The sequence below is a fragment of the Pteropus alecto genome, unplaced genomic scaffold (assembly GCF_000325575.1).
Source record: "Pteropus alecto unplaced genomic scaffold, ASM32557v1 scaffold75, whole genome shotgun sequence".
NCBI lineage: Eukaryota > Metazoa > Chordata > Mammalia > Chiroptera > Pteropodidae > Pteropus > Pteropus alecto.
The window spans coordinates 29,145,193-29,167,452 of NW_006440638.1; the positions used below are offsets into that span (position 1 = coordinate 29,145,193).

At 35.8% G+C, this 22,260-nt stretch overlaps 1 protein-coding gene across 15 annotated transcripts in view; it reads left to right on the forward strand.

Moving 5' to 3' along the window:
* SETD5 (SET domain containing 5) overlaps positions 1-22,260 on the forward strand; it is a 72,623-nt gene that overhangs the window by 41,494 nt on the left and 8,869 nt on the right. For 9 of the 15 annotated variants that reach the window (XM_025050783.1, XM_025050789.1, XM_025050787.1 and 6 more), the window contains 11 exons: positions 643-885; positions 1,427-1,575; positions 1,952-2,069; positions 2,815-2,924; positions 3,723-3,972; positions 4,344-4,427; positions 5,164-5,418; positions 6,095-6,415; positions 6,806-7,048; positions 13,013-13,142; positions 19,629-19,885. In XM_025050783.1, the coding sequence (XP_024906551.1) occupies positions 643-885; positions 1,427-1,575; positions 1,952-2,069; positions 2,815-2,924; positions 3,723-3,972; positions 4,344-4,427; positions 5,164-5,418; positions 6,095-6,415; positions 6,806-7,048; positions 13,013-13,142; positions 19,629-19,885 (2,160 nt within the window). The remainder of the gene's footprint in view (positions 1-642; positions 886-1,426; positions 1,576-1,951; positions 2,070-2,814; positions 2,925-3,722; positions 3,973-4,343; positions 4,428-5,163; positions 5,419-6,094; positions 6,416-6,805; positions 7,049-13,012; positions 13,143-19,628; positions 19,886-22,260) is intronic. The other 6 variants (XM_015593704.2, XM_015593707.2, XM_015593709.2 and 3 more) reach the window with 1 other exon arrangement.

Genomic DNA, 22,260 nt, shown 5'->3' on the forward strand with positions numbered 1-22,260 from the left:
CCTCTTCAGAGTGTAGATATTTAAACTGTCGAAAATAGGGTGTTAGATACTCTCCAGAATTATAACTGTCTATATAGGAGGTGAGATTATGGGTTATTGTGTATTTGGGTCACATGTATATTTAGAATTAACCTGTATTAATCATATGATGAAAATAATAAGCCACACAAAAACAAAAACATTCTCCTGAAGAGAAATAAAATAATACCAGTTTGGGCTGGCATACTAATGCAGATGTTTGAGAACTGTTGACATTTAAGCCGTGTGATTATGTTGAGGGGTTTCTTGTTCATTTTTATAAAAATTTTCTTGTGAACTTGATATCATTCTAATAAGAACAAAATTGATTTTTTTGACTTAAAAATAGTCATAAAATCACAGCAATGGGATGGAACTATGATCCAGATTAAATTCTCACTTTATAAATGAGGAAACTAAGCTCTTCGAAGAAGTTGTTCAAGGCCTCCCTGCTCATTGGTAATGAAACTGTGATAGAGGCCAGATCCCCTGACTCCAAGGCCATTATTCTTTTATGCCACACCAACTGCCAAGCAAAAACAAATTTTCTCAGACTCAGCCTGTTTCCCCCTCTCATTTTTCTTCATCAACTCTACTAACCTAGCTGACCTTTGTTCTCTACAGAATTCGCCTTCTGAAGCACAGAATTTAGATGAGAATACAACTGAGGGATGGGAAAATCGGATAAGACTGTGGACTGATCAGTATGAAGAAGCTTTCACTAATCAGTACAGTGCAGATGTACAGAACGCCCTTGAACAACATCTACATTCTAGCAAGGAATTCGTGGGCAAACCTGCTATTTTAGACACTATCAATAAGACTGAATTGGCCTGTAATAATACAGTCATTGGTTCCCAAATGCAGGTAAGAATCAAAGAGTTAATGACTCTTAGTAAGTAGTTGAGATTTTAGCAACCCAGAAAGAGGGCATATATGAGAGTTATCATTTCTTTCAATATACAAGACCTTAGAATAAAAAATTAGCTAATTATTGAGCATCTTTAACTAAAAATAGGTTAAAGTAACTGGAAACTATCCAGATATATATTTTTAAACTATCTTTATTCATTAAAAGTAGATAAATTAGGGTGGAAAATTTTTTACTGCCTCAATAGGACTTATTAATAGAAAGCTAACCTTTTTTTTCTCATTCTTACATTAGACATATAACCACTAACATCTTAAGCATATATATCTTTAATCTTTTCTTGCCTTTGGTGGGACAGTGACAAGATCACTAGATGGTGTCTGTTTCCTAGAAATACCAAGTTTTTCTGCTCATTGAGCTAAGTAACATATACTAATAAAATCTAAAAATATTGATATCTTTTCCTGAATTAGTATTTTTTTGTGTCTACTAAGCTGCTGTTGCTATTGTCTAATGTTAATACTTGGTTTTATTCAGCTCCAGCTGGGAAGAGTCACTCGTGTTCAAAAGCACCGGAAGATCCTGAGGGCTGCAAGAGATTTGGCTTTGGACACTCTTATAATAGAGTATCGAGGGAAAGTCATGTTACGACAGCAATTCGAGGTCAATGGGCATTTCTTCAAAAAGTAAGAATGTCATTCATTGAGTGGTGAGGGCTAAAGTGGGCCTGGCTGAGCAGTATGACTATAAAAATCATCCTGGTTGATAGGGGAAAAGATTACAGCTCAAATAAACTCAACGCCTATCTGCTATTTCTAGAGAAGTGCAAATAAATCTGCAAATTGTTTAATGCATAAAGTGGTGATGACTTTTTTCCAAGCCAAGCATTCCTTGCTTTGTGCTTATTCTTTAATCAAAAGCAGACAAGCATGTGATGTTTTCCAAGTTTAGGCATTGCAAAGGACTGCTGCTGCTGCTGTCAGCATATGCTTCATATTTGAAGTCATGGGGTAGCCTTTTTATTTGTGTTGAGAATTACAGGAATTTTAATTATATCCCTAGACCATACCCCTTTGTGCTCTTCTACTCAAAATTCAATGGTGTAGAGATGTGTGTGGATGCACGTACTTTCGGTAATGATGCTCGGTTCATCAGAAGATCATGTACACCAAATGCAGAGGTAAGATTTCTGTAGCAACTTCTCTTTGAATGGAACCACCAAAGAACAAGTCTATTGAAGAAGCAGTGCGAAAACTCCCAGATTAAGGTCTGTAGGTAATGGTTATGATCTTTCATTGTAAGAGACAAAAAACAAAAGTAATAGTGCTTATATTCTGAAAGAATGGGAGCAAGGAATGGATTTTCTTTAGAGGGACAGAAGTGGGAAAAAGCAAGTTAGCGTTTGCTAAAGAAAGCATGAGACTGGATAAGAAGTCATATTAAGACTGGGTAAGAAGTTATATTAAAGAAGTTACCATATAATAGAAAAATATGTCATTAGGCCCCAAACTAAGCTGTGTGGTTGCAGGTTTTTTTTTTAATTTTTAGGTAATAGTCTTGTAAGAGAGATTCTTGACATTTCTAGAATTGATTACCTCAGTGCGTAATCCATGCACCCATATCAAATGTGGCAAGAAAATCCACAGAACTTTTCTTGTAGTCTACAGAATTTAAATTCTCTCAAAACAGCTTTATGATGTAGAGCACTGATTTTACCCTGATTTCTAATATCTCAAGTTTTACTTATTGAAGAAATAGCATACATTTTCTAACAATTACTATATAATAGTTTCAAATAAAATGATGGAATTACATAACAGACTAACTCTAAGTGGAGAGAAACTAATTTGGATAAAAAGTTTTATTCTTTTGGAGAGTTCCTGGTCTTTATGATAAATTATCAAACATAAGCCTTGTTCACACAGGTGAGACACATGATTGCAGATGGAATGATTCACCTGTGTATCTATGCTGTGTCTGCCATTACCAAGGATGCTGAGGTCACCATAGCATTTGATTATGAGTACAGTAACTGGTAAGACCTCTAAAACCTTTCCTAACATGAATAGCCTTGTCTTACATATTAAGTTATTAAGTCTACTTTTGTGCCAGATCTGTCTCTTTTTTTTTTTTTAGAGACTTAGGTACATAGTGTGATACTGCTCACCAGGCTCCTAACCAAGGGTATTTTAGCTTAGGCCTCTATAGCAAGAATAGCGAAAAGGATATGTAAAGACACTTCTAGAAATTGCAGCAGCATCTGTTGTTATGCACACAGCACTTGTGCCAGGGGCCATACTTACTCAAAGCATGCAATCTAGTTATATGTGACAGTGCAGAAGAACAGATAGCTAGCTGGTCAAAGATGAGTGTGTGATGGGTTTTATAAAATCAATGCTTTTTTCCCTTGGTCTTTGTAGGCAGAAAAGGTTATGTGGTAAATTGAATGTTTGGCACATGTACAGGAAGAAAAGATATGAATAACAAGTAGGAAATTGGTCGGTAAAAGGCTGTTTTGAAGATAGTTAGAAGAGGAGTATGGCCACCTCAGACTGTCACTGATTCACTGCCCACCAAATAGCATAAAGAAGTTGGGAGAATGTAATTTAGTTCAGACTTTCCTTTCCACTGACCATATATAGGGGAAGAATTGGGGTTATATAGAGAAAAACAGAATACTGAAAGTATTCGTAGAATTTTCTAATGTCTCTGTTTAACTTATTTAAAGATAACACTGGAGGAAATTATTATACTAATATTTCAAGAGAATAAATAATGTAACTGGTATTTGAGGGTACTGTGACTGACACTTTTGGTTGTTTCTTTGGAGCAGTAATTACAAAGTGGACTGTGCATGTCACAAGGGGAACCGGAACTGCCCTATACAGAAAAGGAATCCCAATGCTGCAGAACTGCCACTCCCACCTCCCCCAAGCCTGCCCATCATTGGAGCAGAGACAAGACGGAGAAAAGCACGGCGGAAAGAGCTAGAGATGGAACAGCAGAATGACGTTCTGGAAGAGGATACCAACCCTCAGCCAGAACAAGTTCCTGATAAAGTGACTGTATCCAGTGACCAAGAGGTAATCTCCCCTGGCCAGAGGCTATCGCTGTGTTACTGATTCTCTCCAAATGAAGAGGATTCCAGGTTGCCACATATTATTTCATATAGGGAATCTATAGTAACACTTAATGCCCTTCATATCAAGGTGGATGCATGTTTATTCACTCTATCTTATATTTTTGAATGTCAGGAACATCCTTTCAGCTACTTTCCAGGTCTCAGTCCAGAGAATGGGGCTTACCATCTGTGTTTACTGTGTGGCTTCACATGAGTAACACTATAAAGTGCTAGAAATTGTTCCTACAGAGTTTCAAGCTACGGCGGAGGCGGGGGGGTGGCCATTTTTTCAAGAGCTTAAGAGTACAGCTGAATATTGCATCTATCTTCAAGGAAATAGACAATCCAGAAGAAAAAACAGAAGAAGAGAAAGATGATGTCACAGATGACCAGGAGAACCCAGCTCATAGCAGGAGGGTAGGTACCTTCTAACAGCTTTTTGTTCCTACTGACTCCTGTCACCTGTAGTATGTATGGCCCTTCTATTCTGAGTTTATATTATCTCATTTCTTTGACAACATACTGTACTATTGCCTATGGGTTATAATTTGGGCTTTTTCTGTAGATTTCCTTTTTTTTTTTCACAGACACATATAGTAGTTGTTTAATGGCTATTATCTGATGATGGTCTTAAGGAGCTTCTTACTAACAATATCATTTCCAAAACACACTGCCTGGTCGAAACAAAATGTCTCTGTTGGGGCTACTTGCTCTGACTCGGGAATTTTTGAAGTTTGTGTGAATTTTCACATTTAAAAATCCCTGTCAGTCACATGGATTCAAAAAGTCTACCTTTTTGCTTAATCCATGTATGTTTTTTCTGTCCCTGAGTTTAAGAAAATCTACTTGATTATTTTGGAACTCTGAAAATAACAGAGGAATATTGGTTTTGATGGCTATTTTTTCTTTATATTAAAGTTTCAGAATAGCTGGCCTTCTTTGAAAAGTTCAGGTTTGACCTAGCCTTCCTTTACAACTCTAACACTTAAACATTTTATTTTTTAGTTTATACCTTTTTTTTCCTCAAGTTAAATGTGTTGTCTTACTGGTAGTTTTTATAAATGTCTATAAATTTTCATTAATAATATTTCTAAAAAGCTGTCCCCTTCTCCTGGCTAAGGCTTCTTTCTATGCTAATGCTATTTCTTTCTAGACCCGGGAAGATAGGAAGGTTGAAGCCATCATACATACTTTTGAAAACTTAGAGAAAAGAAAGAAGCGGCGGGATCAGCCCTTGGAACAATGCAACTCTGACATAGAGGTTACTACCAACGCCTCAGAGACGCCTGTAGGGGAAGAAACAAAAACTGAAGCCCCTGAATCTGAAGTTAGTAACTCCTCAAACGTGGCCATCCCAAGCACCCCACAGAGTGTTGGAGTGAACACCCGGAGGTCTTCCCAAGCTGGGGTAAGAGATGAAAAGACTCCAGGCCTTCGACAGCCTTGCTTTTGCTAATAAGTCACCTGTCTTTTGGAATGGTTAAAGTCAGCATTTTCAGCTTTGCCTCGTGTTGTAATAAGGCCGTTTTCATCAACTGATATGTGGGATTCAGAGAGAGAGAATGACTAGACACTTAGACTAGAATGGAACTTCATACTATTTCTGCCAGATAAACTTTGGTGGTGAGTTCATAAAAATCATTTGGTTTCTCTTGGCCCTTCTATCTAGCACAGTTATGCACCTTTCATGGTATTCTCAGGATAAACTCACCTTTCCCTTCCCTACCCTAGCTGTGAATTCTAAGCCTTAAGCTAAAACCTTAGTATCTGGGAAAGAAACAAAAGGAGTATTATCTTCTTTGCTAAGAAGCCTAAAATTAGGTGTCTTCCATCAGCTGACTTTTGACCTGTTTTATAAATGACTTATGAGAAAAAGAAATAGCTAACTGAGATATCTACCTACAGCCTCTTTAGCTAATTTAAATGTATAAATTTTTGTAAGGATTACATTTGAAATTAGTGTTTGTAAATGTTCACTCTTTTCACCAGTAAATATTCAGAATGCTTAAAGTGAATAGAAAACTGGATAGAATGTTTGCTGACAAGAAATGTCTGATAAGTATTTTACTCTGCTATTGTTATAGGATATTGCTGCAGAAAAACCAGTTCCCAAACCACCTCCAGCAAAGCCTTCTAGGCCCCGACCGAAGAGTCGAATTTCTCGGTACCGGACCAGTTCAGCCCAAAGACTAAAGCGTCAGAAGCAGGCCATTGCACAGCAGGCAGAGTTGTCACAAGCTGCCTTGGAAGAGGGAGGAAATAATAGCTCAGTAACTCCTACTGAAGCCGGAAGTATAGACAGTTCAGGAGAAAACAGGCAATTAACAGGGTCTGACCCAATAGTGGTATCAGTTGCTGGATCCCACATCAACCGTGCTGCATCTAAATACCCCAAAACCAAAAAGGTAAGTCATGAATACATCTTCATAAATCTAGTCTGGTAAGGGCTATGTCTTAGGAAAGTGAGAGGACCTGTGATTCCCCAGAAAGTGTTATTAAATTGAAATTTTCAGATAAAATACTTTGGTGCAGAGGCTGAAACCATCCTACTACCATGTTTTTGTTCCCATAATTTTTAAGCAGAGCTAAATTGCTAATATCTGGAATTATTCCTTCCTTGGTGATCACAGGGAGGGTGAAGGAAGACATCTTGCATTCCGAATGCCCAATTCATGCTTTCTACAGCTACCGTCCCTATTTCCTAGTTTCTAGATGAGATTTGTCTTTATGAGCTGCACTGCTGCCTCTGGCTTTTACATCTGTAGCATCAACTAATGATCTCTTTTTTACCTTAGTATCTAGTTACAGAATGGTTGAATGACAAAGCAGAGAAGCAAGAATGCCCTGTTGAGTGCCCTTTACGTATCACCACGGACCCAACTGTACTGGCAACGACCCTGAACATGTTACCCGGTCTTATCCATTCCCCGTTAATTTGCACCACCCCCAAACACTACATTCGCTTTGGCTCACCCTTTATCCCCGAGAGGCGTCGAAGGCCCCTTCTGCCTGATGGCACTTTCAGCTCCTGTAAAAAGGTATGTCTATGTTTATTTTTAACCTAGGATGTCTGTAATCATGACATATCTAATGTTCTCTAGATAGCCACTCTCTGCCCTTGTGAATTTATCATGAGGTAGTTGTTCAGCCGTGAATACTGATGCATCGAATGTCAGTGGGACTAAGGTGGGGCGTATACTGCATTTTTGGTGCTCTGTTTATGAGTATTCACTGTTGTCTTTTCTGAGCCTTTGAGGTTACTAAGTTGAGAGCACATGGCATTTGATGCCTGGGTAGGGAGGGATGTTTTGTGTGTACTCTTGTAGTATTGGTTAACATGTCCATTCGTGACTATTGAGTGAGATTGGGCCCCGAATACTCTAGAGCACTGTTGCTTAAGTAAAAAATGATCGAATTATGTTTTAAATTAATTCAATCACTGTTATCATTTGAATGCAAGTAGAGGAATGTCCTATTAAAATTGACATAATTTCTGTTCCTTGATCAAATGACAAGTTGGACTGTTTATTCCCTAGTGAATATGGAACCTACTATAAAATTCATTTTCTCTCTCTCTCTCTCTTTCTCTCTCCTCTCTAGTTACATACTGTTTTTGGATCTAGTGGCAGTAGTGTTTGATGGTTGTTTGTTTTTTGGAATGCTCTTTCTTAATTCCCAGAAGCCCCAAATATTTTCCAAAGGTGTCTCTCTGGAATAGATCACTCCCTCAGACTGTAATGTCATTTTTGTGTTTCTAGAAGTATAGGACACCCTTTCATTTGGTCTTCCTTTGAGGTAGAGTCTGTTCCCTGGAACACCCTTTTCTCTTATCCTCAGATCTGGATTCAGGCTGCCTTCCTCAGTGTCTGCCATTGCCCTCCTCCACTGGCATCACGTACATGAGGATGCTGCATGTAGATTATTTGATGTGATGAAGTCTCCAACTCCAGGCAGGTCTTCCCTGACTCCTCCAAACTTAAAGCTTTTCTCTTTCCCCAAAGAGCAGAAAGTACTTCTTGGGGGAGGGGGGCATGAAAGATGAGCCAGAGTGGTGTGGGATATGGAGGGGAGGGCAACAGGGATCTGCGCACAGAGGAAGGACCCTATCACTGAATGAGCCACATACACTAAAAAAAGTCTTCCCTAATCACACATCTTACCTAAATATTTAAGTCACTTATTGGTTTACTTGGGGGAAATTCCCAAGTAGAACTCCTAAAGAGAAATTTGACCACAAGGTATTTGCCAAAAGAGTTTGTAGATAATGCAGTAACATAAATAACTTTCAGTTGTCAGAAATAACAATGAAAACTTTCTTAAGAAAAAAATAAACTAGAAATTTACCTAGGTAATAAAGGAGCGTTCGGTCTCTAGGGATACTTTCTTACACCAAGCCACTTATCTTGGATCTTAGTGATTATCTGAGAAGGAAAAACAAATGTTTGCCAATTATCAAGCTTTATGATTACCCTTATTCTGTGATAATTAGTTGTAATAACTCTGGTATGACATGGGAAACTAACCTTTCTATGACATTTTGCTCAGTCCCTTATTAATAGTAACAGATCAAAATCTTAACTGCATTTTCAGAGTAGTATTGAACAATTAGAGAAAGTATAGATATGGTCTTTAGTTTGGAGGAGCAAGTTAAGAGATGGCTCAATATATATATGAAAGAAACTTTCTTTTTTCTGTTTTTGACTGGATATACTACTAGACTTCTAAAGGTGTTAACTGTTGAAGCATCTTATCAAGCAAGGTAGTAGAATCTCCTATTTCAGTTCTTCACAAAGGGTAGACAGTTATTTAGTACAGATTAATAGTGAAGTCCAAATTGTAAATAGTATGGACTAGCCTCTTGAAATGATGCCTTGATCATTCTGGTGCTGGGCTATGGTCTTCTGTTCCCATCTTGCTTTTCCAACTAGCAGAGTCCTGTAAAAACCAAAATGTCTATGAATTTGACTTCAAATCTGATAGAATATCCATTTCTTAGAGCTTTTTTTTACATGGTTATGGTTTAGAACTTGTATCTATATAGTTCATCTTTGTATCTCAACTGGCAACAGATAGAAGTTCCATTTAACTCGTCCATACTATATTCTCCAAATGCGTCTGACCGTCCTTAGTCTTGTTTTATATGAGCTCCACTTAGGCACTTTCATCTATATGTATCATACCAGTCTTCAGGAAAAGTTCAGGCTATGTATGCTGAATTATCATAGTAAAATTACCTTACTTAAATTGGATCTTGTTTAAGTTTAGATCTGAATTGTTTATGTTTAAATCACAGCTTTAAGATTTGCTGTTCACATATCAAGATTATACTATAAAACCAGAATGTAGCTTTTTATGGGGCAACACTAATGAAAATGGGTCTTTTATTTAGAAATTGAACTCAGCTTTATCCTGGATGAGGATGGAGAAGAGTTATTTGTAGATTGCTTAGAAAGTATTTAGTTTAGGACCTGAGAAGATTTCCATAATTAAACTGACGAGAAAAACCATCTTCCGCAGGATTAGTTAAAACAGTATATATTCTTAATAGGCCTACTGTTTCATATCTAATTAAAGGAGGTAAAAGCCTTATAAGTTAAACTTGGTGTAAAGTTGCATATGTATATTTGCACCCAGATTTGTAGAGTATTTGGCAGAACATTTTATGATGCCCCTGGAGTTTCTAAAGTAAATTGAATCATAGTTCTTAAAAAGCATGTTATGGTATGTATATCTTTCATTGAGCCTTGCTTCAATCCTTATTTTAGAAAGGAAGCATTTATAAGTGGCTAACAAGTCTTTCAGTGGTGTCCTTCCTTGTTCTCTCTAAATCTTCTCTAAACTTACCTTGTTCTCTCTAAATCTTCTCTAAACTTACCTTATGGGTCATTTAGTCTCTCAGACTTCTTAGAAAATCAGCCTGATTGAAAATGAAACACTGTGCTTTGCATTGCTATTTCATTGTATACATTGGAGGATTATTAATCTCTCTGTCTCTATACATAGCATTGAAATTCAACTAAACAAGTCCTCACTGAACATGTGTACCCAGTTCTGTGCTATAATCTGTCTTCACATATATTGTCTTACTTAGCCTATTGTCTTACATGACAACCCTGTGAAGTTGGGATTATTGGCCACAATTTACAGATCAGAAGCTTTGGCTCAGAAGCGTTCAGTAACTTGCCCGGAGTTAGGTAGGTAATAAAAGACACAGCCAAGTTTCAACCTAGATCTTTGGACTCCAGAACCCAAATTACTTCCTTACTCTTTATCCTTTAAAGCAGTAGTCTCCAACATTTTTGGCATCAGGGACCGGTGCTTCTATGAGACTCTAATGCCCGATGACTTGAGGTGGAGATGAGGCAGTGATGCTAGTGATAAGGAGCAGCTACAAATAAAGATGAAGCTTCGCTTGCTCTCCCACTGCTCATCTCCTGCTGTGTGGCCCAGTTTCTAACAGGCCACTGACTGGTACCTTCCGCAGTCCAGGGACTGGGAATCCCTGCTATAGAAGACAGTGTATTTTAGTGGTTCAGGGCATTGTCTTCCATATCTTACTTCCTTTGTTAAGATTCTAGCTCTAGCCATACTAAATCTGTGAAGGCAAAGTTATATAAACTCTCAAAGTTTCCGTTTGGATATCTGTGAAATGGAGATAATAACCAAATCTACATATAGAAAATGAATGTGATTGTTATTTATGCGTAAAATTTATTTGATGTACTCTTAGCACATAATAATAACAAAGTGTGAAGTTGGGATTATTGGCCACAATTTACAGATCAGAAGCTTTGGCTCAGAAGCGTTCAGTAACTTGCCCGGAGTTAGGTAGGTAATAAAAGACACAGCCAGGTTTCAACCTAGATCTTTGGACTCCAGAACCCAAATTACTTCCTTACTCTTTATCCTTTAAAGCAGTAGTCTCCAACATTTTTGGCATCAGGGACCGGTGCTTCTATGAGACTCTAATGCCCGATGACTTGAGGTGGAGATGAGGCAGTGATGCTAGTGATAAGGAGCAGCTACAAATAAAGATGAAGCTTCGCTTGCTCTCCCACTGCTCATCTCCTGCTGTGTGGCCCAGTTTCTAACAAGCCAGGGACTGATACCAGTCCATGGCCCAGGGTTTGGAGACCCCTGCTTTAAAACATTTCTCACTCATTTCTGAGCTTCCTAAACAACTCTTTCATACAGAGTTTCAGAGAGAGAAGAAATATTCTTTTGATCTTAGTTAACTGTAGCTAGAACTCAGAGGTGGGGTGTCTGAAATTAATTTATTATCTATAGGGATGATTAGAACTTGTTAGATACAAACAGATGTTCATATTACTTTTTTATGGGCCCTAAAATACCATGTGGACATAACAGTAGGGCCAGGAGGGAGGAATGGGTTAGGTCATGTTTGCTGTGTTTGACCTTATATCTAATCATAGCAGCATCTTACTCCTCAGAATGCCCGTGTCCTGGTTTTATTTTCCCTTTTTGTAGTCATCAGATCCAGAATGTAAATTCTTTTATGGGTGTATTGTATCTGCTTGACAAGGAAATAAAGAAATTAATTTATCTAGTAGAAAAGCACAGTAACCTCAGTTATCTGAATCCTGTTATCTGCTCTGAAAAGAAAAACTTGTACTAAACTGCAACAAATGATTTTTTACCCATTTTCTTCTGGGCCTAATTTTTCTCATCTATACAGTGAGTGCTTTGGACAAGATTATCTCTACAATCTTCTAAGTCGTAAGGAGATATGGTTCTGACAGTTTATCTTTACATGAGTATTCTGTATAAAGCAATTTATTCTTGGTCTCGTTTTGACCTGGTCATGTCCTACAATGTTGATGTGATCCACTTGACCATTGAGATCTCTTTTTTATATACCTATTTGCTCTTACCTCATGTTTTCAACTTTATTTTTGCTTTCATTTGGCAGACTACAATGCCATTTACATGATGTAAAATTTTTCTTGGTGAAATTTTTTTCACATTATTTCCTAAGTTTCTAGGAGGATAAATCTACTAGACTTGCTCTTTGGTGAAGAGAATATTTACTTACCTGTAATACTTGTTCTCTAAAGGTGTAAAATTATAATCACCTTTGCTCTTCCTATTTGGGGGAGGGTCTGACTCAGAAATTGATGTTTATCAAAATTCGATCTGTCTTATGTCAGGGCAGGAGAGCCACAGAGTGGTGAGCAACCTACAACTGTGTATCTTAAGAGAACACAATTACAGGTAAGAAATTTTCTCTCTTCCACAGGATGCATAATTCTATTACACTGATCTTCACAGGCTTACTTTCTGACCTAAATTTATTCCTCCTTTAGATTCCAATATTCACTACAAAAAATGTGACTGATTAAGAGAGCTCCTTTTGACTTTTTCCCCTTTTTGATTTCTGCAGGTCATTCTGGTGATTTTCATTATTCATGCATAATTTAACCAAACCACTTGATAGGGAGAAAAAACTCAAGGATATTCCATTTGATAGTAGACGTTTTAGAAGTATTTTCGTAGTGAAGAGCTATTTGTTCTCATTCAAAGTCTTCCTATGAATCTTTTCTATTACTTCCTCAGATATCCCCAGCACAGGGTAGGCTACTCTTAAAAGACCTTTTATCTTCCTTCTAGGCACTTATGTACTAGTTTTATCTATATGATCTGAGTCTTTCTTAAATGCAAAGATTTCTTTCTTCCCATTTACCCCATTCTAAACCATATGAAAAGTTGAGTAGTAATCATTTTTTATTGGTTTTGATATTTTGATGAGATCTCATGTGTAATCCAGGTTTTCTCAATTTTGCGCAGTAGAAGGAATTGATGAGGCAATATTCTAATGTGCTGAAACACAAGGCAAAAAAATTACTTGACTGTGGAATTGAATGAATGTGTTGGATTGCATCTCTCACCAGTTGATATGTAATGATTTGGTTAATGCATTTAAAATAGGTATACTAAATAGTTTTAAATGATTATTAACAATTCCCTGATTTTTCCCATTATAGCGCTGGATAAAGCAAGCCTTGGAAGAAGGAATGACTCAAACATCATCTGTACCGCAAGAGACTAGAACTCAGCATCTATACCAAAGTAATGAGAATAGTAACACTTCTAGTATCTACAAAGACAATGCAGGTATGTACTTTTTGGAATATATGAGCAACGATTATTTCAGGTCCACATAAAAAATTTCAGTATGAGTATTTTAAAAAGTCTGATACAAAGAGGAAATAGCTTTGCTCTCTAAATAGTTACTTTACATCTGTCTTTACAGAGGAAGAAAGAGATCTCAAGTCAGGGATCAGTTTTCCCAGGACGACAAAGAAGGAACTAGACAGTGTACAGATAACAGCAGAAATGGTTATTAAAAGGTTAGATACATTTAAAGTAGTAAGTTTAGGAAATCTTTATCCATATTTATAAGAGGGAAAATAAAGATGTGTGGGACACTGTTGTAGGTTATTGAGTTGGGTATGGCTTGGTTCAAGGGTCAGGAGATGAATGAAATAAATAAGAAATTATTATGAATTGGTTGTTTTTAAAAGTGCTTGCACAGTTAGCAAAAATTATTTTTAGAGGACATGGCCCTGAATCTAATTTAAAGTCCTCATAAATTTTTAAACTACAGGATCATGAAAAGTCATCTTATCCATTGTTTTTCACAGTGACTCTTGCAAGGAGTTTGATTAAATTGCAGTTGAAATCATTGGTGCATGAACTTATGACACCAACTTACTTATTTTGAAACAGTCTTTTTACCAGTTTCTCCTGCCAATATTAGCTTAATTGAAAAGTTCTCTGTGATTTTCATAAGTTTATCTCTAAATTTTGTGGTTATTATGCAATCAGAGCAAAATGCCAAAATAAATTAGATGCTAAAAGTCATATAAGGCTACAGCTAACATGATAATATTTCAGATTTTCATAAAAACCACTTCATTTCTATTCATCGACCTACTGAGTAAATACAAACTTAAATAGATTTGTCTAATATCTACTTTATATTAAAATTTTGTATAATGTATTTGGGGAAAAGTAGGCTACTAAAAATTCCACCACCAACCCCCCCCTCCCCCCCAAATTATTGACTTAGTATATTCTTCTGTCTCTGGATTGGATTATACCTTACAAATTATCACATGTGTAATCCCAAGATAAAAATCCCACCGTGGAACATCTGGAATATAAATGATAATGTATATTTAAAGTACTTTACTCACTTCTTCAGAGATTTAGGGAAATTTACTCAAACCAGATGTCCTTGAATATTATCAATTTATTGGCAACCTTTACAGTATAGTGAGAATATATAACTTAACTGAAATCTTCCATTTAGTATGCACACATATGCACATTTGTATTTGTGTATGATGTGTGTCCATATTTGAAGTTTGGAAAGGGAGGTTGTGTAGCAGTTCATGTCCTGACCAGCAAAGACTCCTAAAAAAAGTGCCTGTGTTACTATGTGCCTTGTTTGGAATGGAATTGGGACTGTTAGTTACCAACCCTTATTGAACTTAATGCTTTCATCTCTAGCAGTGAGGAACATGCAAAGGACACACCTTGCCCTTAAGTAGCAACATAAATAGATGGACAGTGTTAATTCAAACCAAGCAGTTGTCATATGGGTGATTTGTATATTGCTACAAGTTCGTGTAATTATTTTTACACGGAATTATTTTTATTTCTTGGTTTAGGAGTTTTGTTTGTTTGGGGGGGGGCGTTATTGATTTGTCTGTTTTCTCAAAAAGACCAAGGAGATGTTGATCAAGAAAGGTAGACAGATCGATATAGTAGAAAGACTCCAACAGACCTGAATTCAAAGACCAGCTTTACCCTTTATTAACTATATGATGTTGGGCAAGTTACTAAACATATCTGAGCCCAATGTGTAAATGGGAATAGTAATATCTGCTTCATAGAACTAATAGGATATTAAATTAAATGATATGTGTAAAGTGCTTAGTACAGTATCAGGCCTATAAGAGGAATTACTACTGTCAATATTCGAACTCTTTCTTGTTGAGCATTTATAGAGCATTTACAGAAATTAGACGTGACAGACAGTACCTTAAAGATTAAAGATTCTAATTTCCTAAAAGCTAAAGTTGTCTAGAAATGAAAGATATTTCTATTGAGCTAGGTAAGTTTATAATATTCATTATTTATAAATTATGTGAATATATACCTAGAAGAGCCTAAAAATCTACTGAAAAATGTAGAATTAATAAGTTTAATAAGCGGTATATATGCAAAAATTAATAGCATTTATGTGCTAAGAAAATTAATGAAGAAAATTTTTTATTCCCGAAGTTAGCAAAACTAAGAAACTGCCTAGGAATAACATTAGTGGGACATGTAGAGCAAACTGTTGGTAAGAAATATTTTTAAAGTCTTGAGGAAATGAAAAGAAACTTCATATTTCTTAATGGAAAGAGTAAATGTAATCAATTAGTATATCTCTTATTTGCACATGCTCGCATGCTCTCTCTTTCTCTCTGACGATATAGTTTCCATCAAACAAGCTTGTTTTTGAAATTTGATTAAATGATATTGAGGTTTATCTTAAAAAAAAAAAGAAATGAACCAAGAAAAAAATTGAAAAGGAATAATGAGACATACACTTCCTGTGAGTATAAAACTTGCTTCTAATATGAAGCTGGAAGCTAGTAATTAAATTAGTTCAGTGCTAGTCCAAGAAAATATCTTATTTGGGTGATAGAAAAGATTAAGATTCTTGCCAAAGCAAATTCTACACATATTTAAATACTTCTTTAAATCAAACTTGGATAAACAATGTTTCTTTTTCTATATTGTCTCTGAAATAACAGAGGACAAATATATTGGGAGAAAGGATTTGCAATAAAAATGACACGGAGTATTATCCCTACTAACAATTTGATAAGATCTATCATAGGTATTAAAAATATTCATACTCCTTAATCTAGTAGTTGTTCTTCTAGGTATCTATTCTACAGAAATAAGTGTGAACCAAAATTTTGGCACAAAGCATTAGTCATAGAATTATTGATAATTGCAAAAATATAGGATAAAGACAACTTGGATTTCAGTTGATAAAGGAATGAAAGAATTAGTGGTTAATGAACTACTATGCAGAATCATTAAAATTTTTTACTCAATTCATTTTATTAAATTAACCCCCCCCAAAAAAAGCGTAATATTACTTCTGAATTAGATTTCAGTGATCTGAATCTTGAATCTATAAGATTATTAAAAGAATAGGTAGTATATTATGACTAAATAAAATTTCTCCTTGGAATATACGAGTGGTTCACTATTATTTATATAAATAATTTATTAGCAGGCCAATTGAAGGAGGGAAAGTAATAGCATAGTAAATGAATTTAATGATTAATAATAAAATAAAATTACTTTTATTTATATCTGTCTGAAAACAGTTGCCAGTTATGACGCATCTGGAAAAAAAATTAACAGAAAAACTGGTGGAGATCAAAAGGGTAGCTGGGTACAAAAATATATAAATATTCTTATACATTAACAATAACATTGAGTTATCATAAAGGGAGAAATACGTCCAATCTACAGTAGTAACCAAAAAATAGAAAACACTAGAGAGTAAACCTAATTAGAAATGTGATGAATCTGTATGAAGAGGTATATAAGTGAAGGCATGAGTAGCTGAAAGTTCATGCCATGGTGCTGTGAATTCTCCCCAGATTACTCATGAATTTAATACAGCACCAATTAAAATTCTAACTTTAGAGGGTGGTAGATCAACATGGTTGACAAATGATTTTTATAGTTCAGTGACATGAACAAATTTGCTAGAATAGTCAAAATAGTTTGGAGAGCTAGAGTAGAATAACTGGTATTGCCCAAACAATTTTACTTAAAACTGTATGTCGATATTAATGCTGTTTGGACAGCAAGTATACAAAATAACATTGAGAACTAAGCCCAGTATGTATATAACAGGGTCTAATAGAGTAAATATCATATTTCAAATCCAGAGAAATTATAGTTCTATAATTATAAAATATTTTGGAAGAATGGTAGCCATTTGGCATATAAAAGAAATAATCACTATCCTGTACTCTATTTGAGTTAAAAAATTAAATATAGAGATAAAACATTATATAGCTAAAAAAAAGAATAAAATTAAAAGGCAGTTAGCAAACTGAGAAAATAATTATGTTTGACAAAGTGTCAACATCCTTATTATTTAAAGAGCCATTGAAAATGAAGAACAAAATCAAAACCTCTAGAATGCAGGCTAAAGAACATGAGCTGACAATTCACACAAGAATAAATATAAAGCTAGTGAGTCTGTAGAAATATTTTTTTCATTTAACAGTTCTACGTCTAGACATTTGTTCTAAAAAATAAATTCAGAAATGTGTAAGAACAAGATTATTGGTCATTGAGGCATATTCATAATAGCAAAAAAATTTTTGAAAAGTACTTAAATTAGTTAAATTTTAATAATATGAATGCCATACAGCCATTAAAAGCTAATTGTAGATTTCTGTTTATTGTCATGGAAAGAACTTTACCATGTATTTCTGAGTGAAAGTTGTAGGTTGTTGAGCAGTGCGATCTAGGCAAGAGTTAATAAGGCCATCTTAAGAAAGAGGTCTAGAGGAAAATACACCAGGAGATTAGCAGCGCATTAATGGTGGACGGGGAGGGGTGTAAAAATGTCATGTGTTTAAATATGTGGATGTTTGTTTATATAGTCTTGGGAAGCGTTTGAGTAAAGGTTAAAAATGATAAAAGATAGATAGATTTAACCACATAAAATTTGAAAGCTCTGTATGACAGGAAAGATGAAGCTTGAAAAAACTTTTTCATAAGTATAGTGCTTTCGATAGAAAAAAAGTAGGTAAATGACCACTGGCCCATAAACTTCACAAAGGCGGACATTAGGCATGTTTTGTTGAATATGATGATCATAATAAATACTCAGTAAATATATGTTACGTGAATAACCTGTAAGTTGATTTGAGAGAGTTCACTTGTACTTTCTAACTTTACTGCAATGAACTTCATCACTTATATAATTGCCTTTAGTAGTTACAGTGTTGGACCTAGCAATATAGAGGTGTTTTAAAAGATTGACTGTTTAAGACTCTTGAAATATAGAGAAGGTATTCTAAATATAAGTCATGAATCACATGTTTGTTTGTTTTTATACCTAGGCACTTTTCAAAAGGAGAAAAGAAAAATAAGAAAATTTAGTATGTGGAACAAAAGGAAAATTCGAATATACTTCCAATCTAGGAAAATAAATTCTCAGATATCAGAAAGGAAAATATGCATCTCCAGTACTTTTTGCATTGTACTTCTGTTTCAGCTACTGTAGTTCAGTGTCTCCTAACTCTGTTATCTACTCCATTAACTCCAAATGGTTTCCCAGTGTCTAATCTTATCTTAACCATTGTTGCCAGAGTAATCTTCCTGAAGGATAGCTCAGATCATGACCTACTGTTCCAAAACGTGCCCTCAAAGGCCTAGGGTAAATGTTACTCTTTCTGCCAAGCTGGGGGGATATAATTTAACCTAGTGTTTAAGAACATAGATAGGAGCCAGATTATCTCGTCTTTGTCTCTCTACACATCAAATTCCTCATCTTTTAAATGAGGATGATAATAATAGTGCTGGATTTATGGAGTTGTTCAGATTAAATCTGATAATTCATATAAAGCCTGAACTATAGTGCCTGCTACATAATAAGTACTTAAAAGCATAATTATTTTTCACTAACAACGCAGCGTGATCACCTCTGTTGAGATTCTTAAACTTATATTAAACATGTTTTACATGTATTTTCTCTCATACATAAATTTGTAAGCCCCTTTAAATAGACTACGTGATGATCATTTCCCCCATATAACCTCATTCAGTGGTTTTCATATAGTAGGTATTAAGTAAATAAATATCTTTTAACTGTTGTAAATAATAAAAGTTAATTTTTCCTCTGAGAAAGTGAGATAGGTACTTTGGCCTAAGTGGTCACTGAAACAGAGTAGTAACTTCCTTTTTAAGTGGACCTAAGCAGTATAGAAAGTAGGATATTCTTATGAGAAAAAGTACTAACCTAGTTTTTGAAAATGGCTGGGAGTTTTTATAGAAATTTCACAGTTTGAAGCACTCTAGAAACTAGGGGCTAGGTATGGATCAGGTAATCATGTGTAACTTTCCTACTGAAGCAGACTGTTAGAGAAAGCTGCTGGGAAATGGCAAAAAATAAATAAGAGAAGATAAAAGAAGTATTAGCATTTCAGAAGCTTGTACTGGTGACCGTTAAATAGAGGATGATTTTAACAAAGTGACACAGATTTGGGATTTTTGGAAACTCAGTGTAAAAAAAATTATATTTTGCATTGAAAGAGATTAATTAGCTCAGTCAGAAGTGTCCATGATCAGTCAGAAGTGTCCGATTCATCTGGCAATTTTCTGGGAAATAGTTTTGAAAATGACTTTAAGTGTGGCAATTAAGCTTCTTTGGGCTTTTGGTTTGATGGCAGGAGATAACAATGGGATGAGGCAAAAGAGGAGTTAAGAGCCATTGTGGGTTATAGATTAATGGCTTTATTACAGAGCCTCCTTTTAAGCTATGGTTTTGTCCTCTCATCCAAGCTTTGTATTTCACAGACTTGTTGAGTCCATTAAAGAAATGGAAGTCTCGCTATTTGATGGAGCAGAATGTCACCAAGTTACTGAGACCTCTTTCTCCAGTCACACCACCCCCTCCCAATCCAGGCTCAAAGAGCCCCCAGCTGACCACACCTGGCCCATCTCACCCAGAAGAGGAATGTCGAAATGGATACAGCCTCATGTTCTCACCAATCACATCTCTTACTGCTAGTCGCTGCAATACTCCTCTGCAGTTTGAGGTGATTTGGGTTTGGTTATTGGGAGTGCTGAATATGAAGTCATCATTTACACCTCATTTCAAATATAATATCATTTCAAATGCTTCTTTACCATGTTCCTTGCCTGTCTCACCAAGAGAATGGGAAACCTCAGGGTCAGTGTGAACTGTTACCTGATAGCCTCTCATCTTGGCAGTCTCTGTACTTCCAAAATAGGAATAATTCTACCACAGATGACATTTGTTTGCCTTTTGCATGCAGTCCATCAGTCTCTTAACTTTAGGTAGTAAGCATGCTAGATCTCCATCTTTGTCTTTAGTCTATACTTTGGTTAACATAGGCCTCTAGCTGCCGCGTTATCATTAATGATACCAGCCTAAGAACTCATAACAATCGTTTCTGTTTCTAGGCTAAATCAGTGAAGTGTCTTTCCCTGTTGTTTTCTAGTCTCATTATGGCCTCAGTGAACAGAAATTTAGAAAGCATTGGGATATGATATATGGCAAGTGAGAGGTTTTTTCCTACTTCAGGTTACTTTTCCATCTTATAATGTGTTAAGAATGAGACATAGAAGCTAGCGACGTGCATTTATTAAGACAAAATTGGTTGCATTCACTCTCTGGATTAAGTTAGAAATGTATATCAGCTGTTTCAGAAAGTTAATTCTGAATCAATTAATTCAAGTTCGGGCGACAGCAGGTTTGCTGAGGTTTCCATGTGTATAAAAAAACATCGATTGCATGTTGCTTTGATTTATAATCAAACAGATACTGTCTTTTCCTTCTCAGAAAAATTTGTTCTGGTCACTAAACACACTCAGCTCTGCCTCTAGCTTGCATTTCTACAGATGTGTTCTTTTATAAAGGTGAATGTTCTAACCAGTGTCATCCTCCCTGTTCAGCTTTTATGAGTGCATGGGGATTAAAAATACCTGGACTTTTAAATGACTAACTCAGAGATAGCTAACAGCCTTGAAAGCAAGAGACACAACTATGTTCTGTACTTCAATTAGATCATATTAACTTACTTTTGGAGCAGATCTTTCTGGGGGGTAAAAAGATTTCCTGGTTACATTTGGTGTCTAGGAAAGTTACTCTTTAACAAATTCCCTGTGGTATTCTTTTTAACCAGGTAGTAAAGGAGCTGATTCAGCCCTTACTAAGTTTACCTGGTATAATTACAATTAACTTTTTAGTTAGCAACTACAATTTGATAAGTAAAATTGCATTAAAGGATATTCACCTTGTTGGCAATATATTATAGGAATAGGGTTTAATACTTTGTCATTTCAGGTTTTATTATAATTAAACATGAAATTACAAAAATGAGAAGGTAAGTTGCCTTCCCAAACAGCCAAGTTTGGCACTCAGTGTAGCACTTTAGATAACTATGAAACACTGAAAATTTAATGTGTTCTACCATTTTAAAAAAATTAAAGATCCTTTTAGTGATGCATAGTCTAAGCATAATGTGAGAATACCAAGAGGGAAAGAAAAATATTAAATAGCCCATCCCTTCAAGAAGTTGAATGCATGTTTCTACTATTTTAATCCCATGATTTAACTGAGGAAATATATTGCCTTTCTAATCAATAAAAAAACATTTCGCCATCCTGACCATCCTTATCACCATTCTAATTGCCACGCTCTTTTCTATTTTCTAGAATAGGTAGTTGGGAGCCTTATTTCCATCCAAAACTGTGACACAGAGAAATATCCAATAGGTGTTACAAGTAAAGATCAGCTTGGATGGGGAAAGAATGTTTTTGAAAGGAAAAATAAACATTCCAGGAGAAAAGTGAGAAATCTCTCCGATGCTAAGGAAAGGAGTTGAGGAAACATGATCATGAGGAGGAGGAAGCATCAAGGAAAAAGAATGAAAGCAACATTAGGAAGGCAGACTTAATCAGCCCCTTCATTCTACCAGAATGACCCTTTTCTTCTCTTCCTGCCTTGAAATAGATCCATATTCCACTATCCATCTCACACTACCCATCCCACCAAGTAAAACTAACAGCCAATATGTGGCTCTGCTAAAGCAGCCTTATTTCCCCTACCACAGACACAGATGTCCATAGTCTACAACATAAGGAACATCCCCTGCCCCTCTTACCTTACCCCTGGCACCCTAAACCCTTGTCACAACTACCGCCATCATTCTCTCATTGTACAGTTCACATCTTCCCTTTAGAGTTCACTGCCCAGTTTCTGTTTGATATGGAATTGATGCCTCAGGTGAACGCCCTAATAAGTGTAAACTTGTTTAGGACACAGGGACTTGAAGTGTAGACACCTGCTTCCCCCACTCTGTTGCTAAAAGTACAATGAATTTTAACATAAGAGAATATTGGTAGGGAGTGCTCAGATCCATTTAGATTATGCCAAGAACTATCTCAT